Genomic DNA, 13841 nt, shown 5'->3' on the forward strand with positions numbered 1-13841 from the left:
CTTCGACCGGCGGCGGCAACTCAAGCTTCGGCCGGACGGGGCGAGAGAAAAGTCAGCTACGGAGCAGCAGCAACAGCAACAGCCCGTAAGTGAAGTTGAGGGACTGCTGGCATCACTTCTCCCCCTTTGGAAGGCGGTTGTGGGTTGCCTGCCAAAAGCAAAGCCGGGAGGCAGCAGGGAACTCGGCTCAAATACGCTCCCGCTCCACCGGGGTTTGTTTTGTTGGAGGGGAAGCGGCTGCACCCCCGTCCTCGTTGCGCCGATCTCGGGGAGGAGGGCTGTGGACTGGTGGCCGGGCATGCAAACGCTCCCTGCCCGCACAAGAAGCTCGAGGTTGGGACCTGGGATCAGCCTGCCTCTCGTTAGGAGGCAGAGGCAGAGGCGGCGGCGGCTCCTGGACCCTCCGCGGACTCTGTGCTGGCCTTGGTCTGCAGCGGCGAGAGAGAGATGCCCGCGGCGGCGGAGGCGTTGACAGCCCTTCTCTTCCACCTGAGCGCTCCTGGGAATGTGGATTGACGCTGCTTGCCCGACGCTGGCTGGATTTTCCCAGCTTTGCCGGATTGGTTTGTCTTGGTTGGAGACCCGACTTGGACTGGGGCTGTTAGAGGGATTTGCTTCGCTTCCCCACGTTGTCTGCATCATGGGCTGCTGGAGGGTGGGCAGCGCCTCTTCTTCTGCTTTGCTCCCCTGCCTTGTCTTCTTCCTGCTGCTGCTGCTGCCGCCGCCTGGTGCCGCTGAGTCCAGGCAGCTTTTTAAAGTGTTGGAAGAGCAGCCGCCCGGCACCTGGATAGGTACCATTGCCACCCGTCCGGGCTTCACCTACCGCTTAAGCGAGCACCATGCTCTTTTCTCCATCAACGCAACATCTGGAGATCTGCACACGCTTGCCACTATTAACCGGGAGAGCCTGACCAATGATGTGATGGACCTTGTGGTGCTTTCCAGCCAACCGACGTACCCGAGTGAAGTGCGCATCGTGGTGCTTGACCTCAACGACAATGCACCTGTCTTCCCGGATCCTTCTATCGTGGTGACTTTCAAGGAGGACACAGGTAGCGGCCGACAGTTGATCTTGGACACAGCTACTGATGCAGACAGTGGGACCAACGGGGTGGACCACAGCTCTTACCGCATTGTGGATGGCAATGAAGAGGGACGCTTCCGACTTAACATCACTCTTAATCCTAGTGGGGAAGGGGCCTTCTTGCACTTGGTCTCTCGTGGTGGGCTGGATAGGGAAGCTACTTCTGCCTTTCAGCTGCTGGTGCAGGTAGATGACAAAGGGGAACCTCAGAGACATGGATTCCTACAAGTCAATGTCACTGTTCAGGATATCAATGACAACCCGCCTGTTTTTAGCCAGACTCTCTACCAAGCTCGAGTGCCTGAGGATGCGCCAGTTGGGGCCAGTGTTCTTCAGGTGACGGCAGCAGATGCTGATGAGGGCACCAATGCTGACATCCAATATCGTTTGGAAAGGTCGGATAGTACTGGAGGAGATGGGAGTGGGGTGTTTCCTTTTGAGGTGGACCCTGAAAGTGGGGTCATTCGTATCCGGGAGGTACTGGACTATGAATCTCAACGGCAGTATTCACTAACAGTTCAGGCTGTTGACCGTGGAGTACCAGCTTTGAATGGCCGTGCTGAAGCGCTCATCCACCTGCTTGATGTGAATGATAACGAGCCAAGGGTCAAATTTCGCTACTTCCCAGCCACCTCCCGTTTTGCCTCTGTAGATGAGAATGCAGCACCTGGCACAGTTGTGGCATTGCTGACTGTGAGTGATGCTGATTCACCAGCAGCCAATGGGAATATTTCTGTGTCCATCTTGGGTGGGAATGAACAGCGCCATTTTGAGGTCCAGAGCAGCAAAGTACCCAATCTCAGTCTTATCAAAGTGGCAGCTGCTCTTGACCGAGAACGCATCCCTACCTATAATCTCACTGTGGCTGTGACTGACAACTTTGGAAGTTCTCCTCCATCACCTGATTCAATCCCTTCTTCTCTGAGTCCAGATGGAGTGTCTCCTGCCCCAGTGAGCCGCTCTTCTGTGGCCAGCCTTGTCATTTTTGTGAATGATATCAATGATCACCCACCTGTTTTTGGGCAATCAGTATATCAAGTCAATATTAGTGAGGAAGTACCACCAGGCAGTTACGTACAGGGATTAAGTGCTACAGATCATGATTCTGGTCTTAATGCCAACCTGAAGTACAGCATAGTTTCTGGAAATGAGTTGGGTTGGTTTTGTATTAGTGAACACAGTGGCCTAGTTACTACTAAGAACGCTGATACTGTCGTGGCTACACCCCTGTTAGGTATTTCTGGTCAAGGCATGGCAGCATCTGGTGGCCTTGACCGGGAAATAGTTTCACAAGTGGTGCTGAACATTAGTGCCCGTGATCAGGGTGTGCAACCTAAAATTTCCTTTGCAAAACTGGTGGTGAATATCCTGGATGTTAATGATGAAAAGCCCCAATTTAGTAAGCCAGATGGGTATCTTGTTTCAATATCAGAGAATACACCTCCGGGAACTGAGTTGCTAGTCCTCACTGCTGTGGATGGTGACTTGGGTGACAATGGGACTGTGAGATTTAGCTTGCAAGAGAATGAAATTGGGGGGAATTCGGGTGGTAGTTGGGGAACCTTTCGCTTGGATCCTATTTCAGGTAGACTTAGCACAATCTTGCAGTTAGACAGGGAAGAACAAGAACACTACTCACTGCATGTCCTGGCCACTGATCTGGGCAATCCTGCTCTCTCTTCAGCAGCCCTAGTCAATGTGACCTTGCTTGATGTAAATGATAACAGCCCCTTGTTCTACCCTATCCAGTATTTTGCTCACATCCAAGAAAATGAACCTGCAGGCAGCTACATTGTCACTGTATCTGCTAGTGATCCAGATCTTGGACTCAATGGCAGAGTTAGGTATAGTATTTCAGCAGGAGATACTTCCAGGTTTCAAGTTCATAGTCAGACAGGGGTCATCACCACGAAAACCACCCTAGACAGAGAGGAAAAAACTGCTTACCAATTACAAGTAGTAGCCAGTGATGGTGGCAATTTGCAATCCCAGAATCAGGCCATAGTTACAGTCACTGTTTTGGACACTCAGGATAACCCCCCAGTATTCATCCAGGAAATCTACAGCTTTGTGGTGTTTGAAAATGTTGCCCTGGGTTATCACGTCGGCAGTGTTTCTGCTCACACTATGGATCTAAACATCAACATCACATATCTGATCACTACAGGTGACCAAAGGGGTATGTTTGAAATTAACAAAATGACTGGCTTGATCACTACCGCTAGTATAATTGACAGGGAGGAGCAAGCACTTTACCAGCTGAAAGTAGTGGCCAGTGGTGGAACAATAACTGGAGATTGTCTGGTCAATATAACGGTTAGAGATTTAAATGACAATTCACCCCACTTTCATCACGCAGTGGAAAGTGTGAATGTGGTTGAAAATTGGAATACGGGACATACAATTTTCCAAGCCAAATCTGTTGACCCTGATGAAGGTGCAAATGGCATGGTTGCTTACAGCCTAAAGCAAAACCCTAAAAATCTGTTTAGTATTGATGAACAAAGTGGTGCTATCAGTTTGACAGGGCTTCTTGATGTAAACGATGGGTCTTATCAAGTGGAGATTATGGCCTCTGATTTGGGAGTTCCAGAACGGTCCTCTAGTTTCTTCTTAACTGTCTCTGTTCATGATGTAAATGACAACCCACCAATATTTGACCAGCTTTCTTACGAAGTCGTTATTTCTGAACTGGAGCCTGTGAATTCCAGATTTTTTAACGTGCATGCTTCTGACAAGGATTCAGGTACAAATGGTGAAATAGCTTATAACATAATTGAAGGAAATACAGGGGATGCCTTTGGCATATTTCCAGATGGCCAGCTGTACATAAAAAGTGAACTAGACCGTGAAGTTCAGGACAGATATACACTACTGGTTGAGGCTTCTGACAGAGCAGTAGAGCCACTCAGTGCCACAGTAAATGTCACTGTTATTCTGCAAGATGTAAATGACAACAGACCACTGTTTAACAGCACCAATTATGTTTTTTATTATGAAGAGGAACAGAAAGGTGAATCCTTTGTAGGTAAAATAAGTGCTGTTGACAAAGATTGTGGATCTAATGGAGAAGTCAGATATTTGTTTGCACATATGCAGCCTGATTTTGAATTGAATGCTCTGAGTGGGGAAATAACAAGTACTCATCAGTTGGACAGAGAATCCTTGATGAGACAAAGGGGAGCTGCTGTATTTACACTTACAGTTGTTGCAGTAGATCAAGGGTTGCCAAAGCCTTTAAAAGATCAGGCAATAGTGCAGGTGTTCTTGAAGGATATAAATGATAATGCGCCAAAGTTTTTGAAAGAACTGTACCAAGCAACAATATCAGAATTAGCCCCAAACCTAACACAGGTTTTAAGGGTTTCTGCTTCAGATGTTGATGAAGGTAATAATGGACTAATTCACTATTCTGTAATTGAAGGAAATGAAGAAAACCAGTTTGCAATAGATACTAGCACTGGCCAGGTGACTTTAATTGGGAAATTGGACCATGAAGCTACTGCATTTTACTCACTTACTATCCAAGCAGTGGATTCTGGGACAGATCCCCTTAGCTCTCTTTCTATGCTGAACATAAATGTGTTGGATGAAAATGACAACAGTCCTTCATTCCCTAAAACTGTTTTATTTGTTGATATCTTGGAAAACACGAGAATTGGTGAACTTGTAACTTCAGCCACTGCTACAGACTCAGATTCAGGTGACAATGCTGACCTTAATTATAGTATTACAGGAACAAATAATCATGGAACATTTAGCATTAGTCCTAATACTGCCAGTATTTTCCTTTCAAAAAAGTTGGATTTTGAAACACAGTCATTGTATAAACTAAACATAACAGCAAAAGACAAAGGGAGGCCTCCTCGGTCTTCTACCATGTCAGTTGTAATATATGTCAGGGATTATAATGACAACCCACCCGTGTTTCCAGTTGGAGACATATTTAAGTCTATTGTTGAAAACATTCCTATTGGGACCTCGGTCATTTCTGTAGTGGCTCATGATCCTGATGCAGATATTAATGGGCAGTTGGCATATACAATCATCCAGCAGATGCCAAGGGGAAACCATTTCCATATAGACGAAGCCAAAGGAACAATATATACAAGTGCTGAAATAGACCGTGAATTTGCTAATCTCTTTGAATTAACAGTCAAAGCCATGGATCAGGCTGTGCCTATTGAATCTAGAAGATTTGCTTTGAAGAATGTGACAGTTCTTATAACTGACCAAAATGACAATGTTCCAACTTTTGTTTCCCCAAATGCTCTGGCTGTAGAACCTTCAGTTGTAATAGGAACTGTCCTAACCACAATTGTGGCTGCCGATCCCGACGAAGGAGCAAATGGAGAGGTTGAATATGAAATAATTAATGGGGTCACAGACATATTTATTCTGGATCGCTACAGTGGAGAACTGAGAGTGTCATCAGCTTTGGTGCCATCTCAGCTTATGTACAGCTTCATCATTTCAGCCACAGACCTTGGGCCCGAGAGAAGAAAATCAACCACTGAGATGACACTAATTCTACAAGGACTTGATGGCCCTATTTTCACTCAACCAAAATATATTACCATTTTAAAAGAAGGTGAACCTATTGGGACAAATGTGATATCCATCGAAGCAGCTAGTCTCGGAGGGCCAGAAACTCTAGTGGAGTATTTCATTGTATCAGTACGTTGTGAGGACAAAAAGTTTGGCCGCCTTTTTACTATTGGCCGCCACACTGGGGTGATTCAGACTGCTGCTGTTTTGGACAGGGAGCAAGGAGCACGTCTGTATCTGGTGGATGTTTATGCCCTCGAAAAATCTGCAGCTTCCCCTCGGACCCAGAAAGCTGAGGTAAATATTTTTGCTTATTTCATTATTTTTCTTTCCTGTCCTTCTCTTTGTCCTTTAATCTCCAAAATACAACACTAATGTTTGTTTTTTCATCTTAAACTGTCACCGTGTGCAGTATTTATTAGTACTAATTCTCTCTGAATTCATTGTGACTTCTCAATCTTGGAAGTGTTACTTTCTTTAGAATTAACAAGGTATTGTCACACGAAGTAATTTGTGTGATGGCATATTGAACAAAGATTTTTCTCCATAATTAGTACTTGCCCTAAATATATTTGCTATATATAAGTGCATGGATTGAATATTTTTGTGTTTGACTGTCTCATTTAAGTAATAAATATGAAGTATATGTTTTTATTTTATATTCTATCTCTATTGACCTGCAGTTTGCAATATCTGTTTTATACCTGATATTTCAAAGTGTAGACAAAGTACAATTAGAGAAAGAAATTTTGCTTTAGGGCTGATTTCAGCTTAAATTGTTATACATGTTCTTTTTTTTTTCTTGCTGTACCACACTGTGACTTTTTCTTCTTAATCATTTTACAATAATACAGTGTTGGATGTGACCCAGGAAAACTTAGCTGGTTCTTCCAAATGAGTTTCCCTTCACCATTCTTTCCAGGTTCTATTTCTCTAGTCCTGCCAATATTCAGCTTTATAAAAACATACAGAGGATGAGAGTTACAGAAGCCAAGTGGCGAATATCAGAATTTTTTTGGTTATTATTACAGTGGTTCAGGCTACATGGATCCCAAAACATTACAAGGACATTATTATTGTTGTTGTTTCAAAATGTTGTATTAAGTTCCTAATGGGCAATTTGTGTCATGGATATATTTGTTTACATAACTTTCCTAAGCTAGAGCTTGCTTTGTCTGTTGGGGACATAAGGAAAACACAATGCCAGTTAAGATGGGGGCTTTCTTTTTCCTCTTGGCATTGTTTGAGTCTTCATTCTGCATAGTATTCTGACTTGTGTTTTTGCTCACAAAAACCTGGAACCCTCAGTCAGCAGGGAATGCCGGAAGTAGATAGTGACTCATTGGCTTCTCATATGGTGTAAGAACTTAAGCTCCGAACTCAAACAGAATTGGACAGTATAAAAACTACAGCCAGAGGAATAATATCTTAAGCATATAGTCTCACTTAATTAAGCAGCCACGTGAAATTCAACTCCTCATAAACATACTTAATTGTGGGTTGTAAAAACGCTGTAGTTTAAATTGAAGTAAGCATGATATATATTTGTTATTATATGCAGTGATTTGATATCAGTTATAATGACATTATTCTTGATTAAGTTTTTTTTCTTGAGATCTGGTATACATGGCTTTATAACCCATATAAAAGAATTATTTACTCTGTGGTTACAAAACTACATTTTTCCTTTGCCTAGTATGTACTTGGTTCCCCCCCCCCCGATGTGTCAGTGAAATCACCAATAATCAAGTCTGATTCTAAAGAGATTTTATGTAGTTCATGTTGAATTAAAGCAACTTAATTTGTCCTTAAAGACTTGCCTGCTTGCTTGCTTATTTGTTTGTTTTATCAGGAGATACATTTTGCAAGTCTAACCATATAATTTCTTGCTTCATTTATAATTTCATTAAAAATCAATATATTTTAATTAATAGTAATTAAATTATTGTTATTGGAAGGAATCTTACCATATTTTACATATTCAATGAATACCACTGTATAATATTATAAAAAAGGGATGACATCAACTGGTTTCTTTATCCTCAAGTTCAGTCCAAAGCAGTAAAATAAATTGTAAATTTATTTCAGCACGGTTTGTGATGTTACATCCATTCTTATTAACTTGGTCCCACTGAACTTAATGGGGTTTCACATTTCATAGAACTGTATGGAATTATTAATTTATTTTGCTATTTGAATCCTAATGAAATTATGTATAGTTATTTAAGCGATGCATCAGAATTATTTGAGTAATGAAATTCCTGTGAAAATAGTACATTATTGCAAGGAAAAAAGATTTGAGCAAAATAATTACATTATTTGTACAATATTTTATATTGTAACAGTAAAAACATAGTTTTATATGAAAAATGAATTTATTGTGTATGCCCAAATCTAGTTCTTGTTGTTAGTGCTAGACTGTGCTTAATTTATATTGGCAGTGATGCTTTTTTAGAACAAAGTCCTATTGACTTTCATAAGCTTGCATAGCATGGAATTACAAACCCTGATAATATATTAAATGGATCAAGGTGCACCTTTAGAACTGACATAACAAGAGGAAACTCATATAAGTTTTTATTTCATTCTTTATTTTCTGACATTTCTAATATAGCAATAGCAATTACTCTTAGACTTATTTATCACTTCACAGTCCTCTCTAAGCGGTTTTACAGTGTCACCATATTGCCTCCAACAATCTGGTTCTTTATTTTACCAACCTTGGGAGGATGGAAGGCTTAGACTACTCAGAATCAAACTCCTGGAATGAGAAGTCAGTTAGCCTGTGATACTGCATTCTAACCACTGTACCACCACTGTTCTTATATGCTTAGTTGTGCTGACTCTATAAAATTTGCACAAATTGTTGCAAAGGAATATTATTTTCTCAGTTCTATCTATTCAGATTGTCATCTCCCTTAGGTCCTGTCTCCCTTTGCCAGACTTAGTATATAATATTATTATACCTAACAATGGTTTCATTGTCATTGATCTCAATTGATATTATTTATAGCAACAAAAAGTCTTTATAGCACTTGATCTTCTGTCAGTAATAAAACTAGCAGTTCTTAACTCCAAAAGGTAACAGCATGATCTTTCTTTGATTTTTCATGTTTTGAAGTTAGAGTACAATTTAGAAAGTTATTTAACGTTCAAAAAACTGGTCCCAATATTATGATAAAAGGGAAACTGCCTGATACTAATTTTAGGTAAATGGCAGTATCAGCAGCTTTATTGAACATCCTTACAGTAAGATGGTGAAATATGAAAGAAAAGAAAAGAAAAGAAAAAAGGGAGGGGAAGTAAGTAAAAGACCTACACATTGCTACTGTTAATGCCACTAGTTCCTGGATTACACATGGAACTAACACTGCTGATGCGCCTATACTTAATGAGAAAAGAATGTTTCACAACAGATTATAAATTAGGAAAGAGTTATGAAGATCCATATCAGTCTTTGATTGGACAATATTTAATCACTACTTTTTTTAAGGAATCCCATGAAAAAATAGAACATTTTAGAATCTTTGTTAGGGTTAGAGTTTCATGCATGCTTTGTTTCCCAAGAACTGTGTGGTTTAGGTAAAGGGTCAAATAATCATTCTTTTAAAAGATTATTTTAAGGATTTAGAATTTTTGCCTTAAAATTTGTTTTTTATGGTAACATGGTTGGCTTGAAAGATTCTTCAACATAAGAGTTTATGTTTCCTTACCAAATAGGTAGAGTAACATGTATGCAAAAAAATTTCTTGTGCTTTTCTATCCCAAATCCATTTAGAATAATTCTTATTGCAATTTTACTTAGGCAGGCATTTATTATCTGGAATTGGTTGCTGTACTATCTTTATTTTAACAAGATAAATTTTTAATAAAGTTTTAAACAAGCATCTGGCCATAATATTAAGTTGTAGAAACATTTTGGTTAAACTGATTTGAAGAAAATTAATCTTATTTAGGCATGACAGATGTTATTTTTAGCTGCTTACACAATAGAAGTGTTAGGTTTGTTCAGCAGGGTGTGTTGGAGCATCCTTTTTTCACACAATTGAATTTTTTGTTAATTTCTCACATATTTTTATTTAATTATTGGACAGAGTTAAATATATAACAATTACTTAAGTGATAAGTGTTTTTCATTGATTTTGAAATACAAGGCCCCTGTCCTATAATCTCTCCTATATCTTCTCTTCTATCCCTTCTATCTCTTCTATCTTTTCCTCTATTCTCTCTAGTTATATTTTACTCCTATATTTTCTCTTCTATTCTCTCTTTGATGCATTCTACTCGTATATATCCTCTATAACCTTCATTGTGTATTATTGTGTATTGGACAAAACAAACAAACAAATAAATAAAATAATTGAAAGAAGATGATTCCAAAGAAAACACTTCTCTCTCCCTCTCTTCCTTGCTCCCTTCCTCCCCGCCTCTCTTCCCCTCTCCCAAATCTATTTGGAATAGAAAATACTGAAAATTAATCTATTCACAAGCAACTGAATAAAATTTAATTGTGTAAAACTGAATATACTGTGTAGGGTTACCCTATCCGGGCTGCAAAAATCTGGATAATCACCATATTTATTGTATCAATTTTTGCACCCCATCTTTCTGGTAATTTTAGTTTTGAGATGTGACCCTGTAAAGTCGTGTGTAATTTAGTTGTATACAACTTATTGGTCTAACTTTACAGTGTGTAAGATTAAAAATGTATTACGATGTCAAAGGTTCATTAAAATTATTGAATTTTAAAGAGTCCTCTGCAATGATTAAGAAAGTTGGGAGAAAGATCAAAAGCAACATGAGAAAATATTATTTTATTGAAAGAGTAGTAGATCCTTGGAACAAACTTCCAGCAGACGTGGTTGGTAAATCCACAGTAACTGAATTTAAACATGCCTGGGATAAACATATATACATCCTAAGATAAAAATACAGGAAATAGTATAAGGGCAGACTAGATGGACCATGAGGTCTTTTTCTGCCGTCAGGCTTCCATGTTTCTATGTTTCTAAGATATTTTTCTTGGAGTTTTCATATAACAATTTAGATACCCTGTTGATCTGTCTGTTTCTCCATTTTATTTCCTCCACCGGTGTTTCTGTAATCCATCATGAAGCCTCATGCTGTGTGAATGAGAAAAGAAATATTTCCACCCCAGGCGGACGAGATTACCCTCACTTTTCAATTGTTTATTGGTTTCCTCCCTTTGGCTTATATCTGATTGTTTCTACTGGGTCCTAGACATAAGCCTTGCTTGCAAGGTCAACAAAAACATTTGATTTCTAGTAGCATTACTTTAAGATTAAGATATCTCCTTAACTGAATTACTGTCAGATTCTCCTTAACTGAATTACAGTTTGAAGGTAGCAGGATTGTTAAGAAATGCGCAGAATCCTTGAGTTATCAAGACCATGAACAGAGGAAAATGTGGTATTCCAGCAGATATCTAAGAGATGAGACAGATACATTAAAGTGTATAAAATTTACTTTAGAAATAGCACAGTCAAGTTAAAGGGTCCAGTCATTCACTTTCAAATCAGTCAATATCTCTCAGTACAGTAATAATATTATAAGCCTATATTTGTCTTATATAGCAGACATATATTACAGCTTATAAATGCATCAAACACACAGAGCTTATTACATCATCATTCACAGTGAATCAGCAGAAAAAAGAACAGAGAGAGCAGACACCCAGAGAAAGTCATGCTAATGTCAGTTCATCTCTGGCTAAAACTTCCAGTGAAGACGCATAATCATAACTCTCATCCAATGAAGAAAGAATTATATAAACTTGATGCAGCTCAGAAAATTTCAGTCTATCCTCCATACTAACTTACCCATCCAGAGCAGGATTCCATGGTCTTTCGAGACTGAAGGATGCCAATGCATTTAGAGAATTAGTTTACTTTCTCCAATTATATGATAAAACCTATGAAAATTAATCCATACAATAAGATAGAAGCAAGGTGAAAGTTTTGTTTTTAAATTGGAAGGTTTTGGTTAAATTTTTGATAGTTTTATATGGTTCTTAAGGATATTTGTCAAAAATAAGAAAGTTTGGTACGTTTCTGAGATTTTCAAAACTTCCTTTGTTTGATGTTTTCATCATCTTAGTTGGAAGCCAGATAGTGTCCACCTAAAGTTTTTTGATCTATGCTGCAAAATTGAATATTCCACTAGATGGCAGAAAAGTGGTACAGAACCTCCAAAGTCTGCCGCCATCTAGTTTTCTTTTATATTTTTAAAAGCATATACATTTTAGTTCTAGTCCATCTTTTATTGCTAGATGGCAAAAAAAAAAAGAAGACTAAGGGTGAATACATTAATAAAGTATGATCATTTTAAATTAGATTGGAAATTGATCCTTTTTTTCCTTTCACCCCAGTTCCACGCGTTTGTGTGTGTGTGTGTGTAATGTGATGCACAAATCTGCACAAATATGTTTGTGTGTTTAAATAAATCTCTAAGCAGATGAATGGCAGTTTTTAGGAGTGAAGAGGCCAGATAATTAAAGGAAAATAGGTTATATCAATTAAAGTTCAACAGAAAAATAATGTAAATTTTCAATACCATGTTTTAAGGGAGAAAAAGAGCATTTCGAAATGTCAAATGCCCTTTTTCACTTACAGACTATTTTCATTTTTGTAAAACGTTTGGGGAAAATAACTACAATTTTGTGTAAAATGTAATTTGGCACAAGTTCCTTTATCTGTCAAAGAAAAGTTTCAGTTACCAACTCATAATGCATAATTAAATATAATTAAACAAGAATCAATAATACCAAGCTATTTTAATCATATCCTTGACAGGGATAATTATAGTAATAAATTGTCTAATGAATTTATAGTAAACTATAGCAAAAGCTACAGTTTGTGGAGAAGAGAGAGGGAAATATATGTGCTTGCCAAAATATTTGGCCTCAAAAGAAATGAACAAGGAATACTAACTGATAAATATGCATTACTATTATTGTTACTGTTGCTATTAGTATTATTTTCTCTGATCAGTTCTTTGCATGTACTCTACATAGTATGTATGCAATAGAAAAATTATAATAAAAAAGCAATTACAAAATAAATAAGGATAAACACATCCAGAAACCATTGTTCTTCTGTGACTTTAACAAGAGACACAACAATTTTGCTTTAGCAAACAAGACAGGGCAAACGTTGTTGACTTGAAATTAAGACTCCATGAAAAATATGTATAATTAAAGTGGAATTTGTAGCAAAGTAATATTAATGTCTCTTGCATTACAATTAAATAAGAGACCATATGATATAAAACAGATCACCACCTCCAATGCTAAGTCTCAGGAGCTTTTTATGGAAAAAAAATAGTTAATTGCTGCAACCTAGCACGTTGGCTGGAAATAAGCTCAACTCTTTAAAATGAAACAAAATGTAATTTGGATTTGTAATTTGGAACCATATTGGATGACCACAAAGAACATCTTGTCCATTTGTTTACAATTAAATTATGTGTAATTATGGCCTTTACGTTAATATTCTTAAGAAATTTTTAAATGGACTCATTTGTTTGGAAAGATAATTTATCCATTTAGCATTCTCCCCTTATGTTTACATTTTGTAAAGAGTTCATTATAGCGGTACTACAGATAATGCGTAACGCAATTTTTTGTTTCCAAACATTTGAACTAAGATGAGCCCATTGTTGGTATGGTAATATTTTTCACAATAGGAAATTCCTCATCCAAAAGAGCTATTATTATCATAAATCAATGTTCAACTTTGGATGATATAAGAAATAACTCATAAAGTTTTTATATTAATTGTATTTAATAACTAAATGCCATTACCTATACAAATAGGATTAAATCCTAACCTTGTAATATCTTCATAATAGTCTTAAAACCAGTCATGAATAAAATAAAATAAAATGGCACTTCAAGTATCCTATTAAAATCCAATGAAAATAAATATTTTGTCTTGATTACTTACAAGCACCCATATTTCAAATCTCATGGAGCACATTTCTACAAATTATTTTACATATAAAATTTTATTTTCATTTACTGTAATGTGATATGCACAAGATAATTTTTCTAAAACAATTCATGGAGATTTCAATATTTGGATAAGAAAAATACTGAACTATCAGTTTTGAACATGACAAATGTTATTACCTACAATTCAATTTATACATGTTTGTAAAGCTGTTAGAAAATGCATATTACCTATTTTTG

At 37.8% G+C, this 13841-nt stretch overlaps 1 protein-coding gene across 1 annotated transcript in view; it reads left to right on the top strand.

Annotated features, from left to right (window-relative positions):
- Window positions 1-543: 543 nt before the first annotated feature.
- The window catches only part of FAT4 (FAT atypical cadherin 4), a 135996-nt gene continuing 122698 nt past the window's right edge, over window positions 544-13841 (top strand). The window contains exon 1 of the mRNA XM_070757692.1: window positions 544-5929. Coding sequence (XP_070613793.1) covers window positions 641-5929 — 5289 coding nt within the window. The 5' untranslated portion in view covers window positions 544-640. The remainder of the gene's footprint in view (window positions 5930-13841) is intronic.

The sequence above is a fragment of the Erythrolamprus reginae genome, chromosome 7 (genome assembly GCF_031021105.1).
Source record: "Erythrolamprus reginae isolate rEryReg1 chromosome 7, rEryReg1.hap1, whole genome shotgun sequence".
NCBI lineage: Eukaryota > Metazoa > Chordata > Lepidosauria > Squamata > Dipsadidae > Erythrolamprus > Erythrolamprus reginae.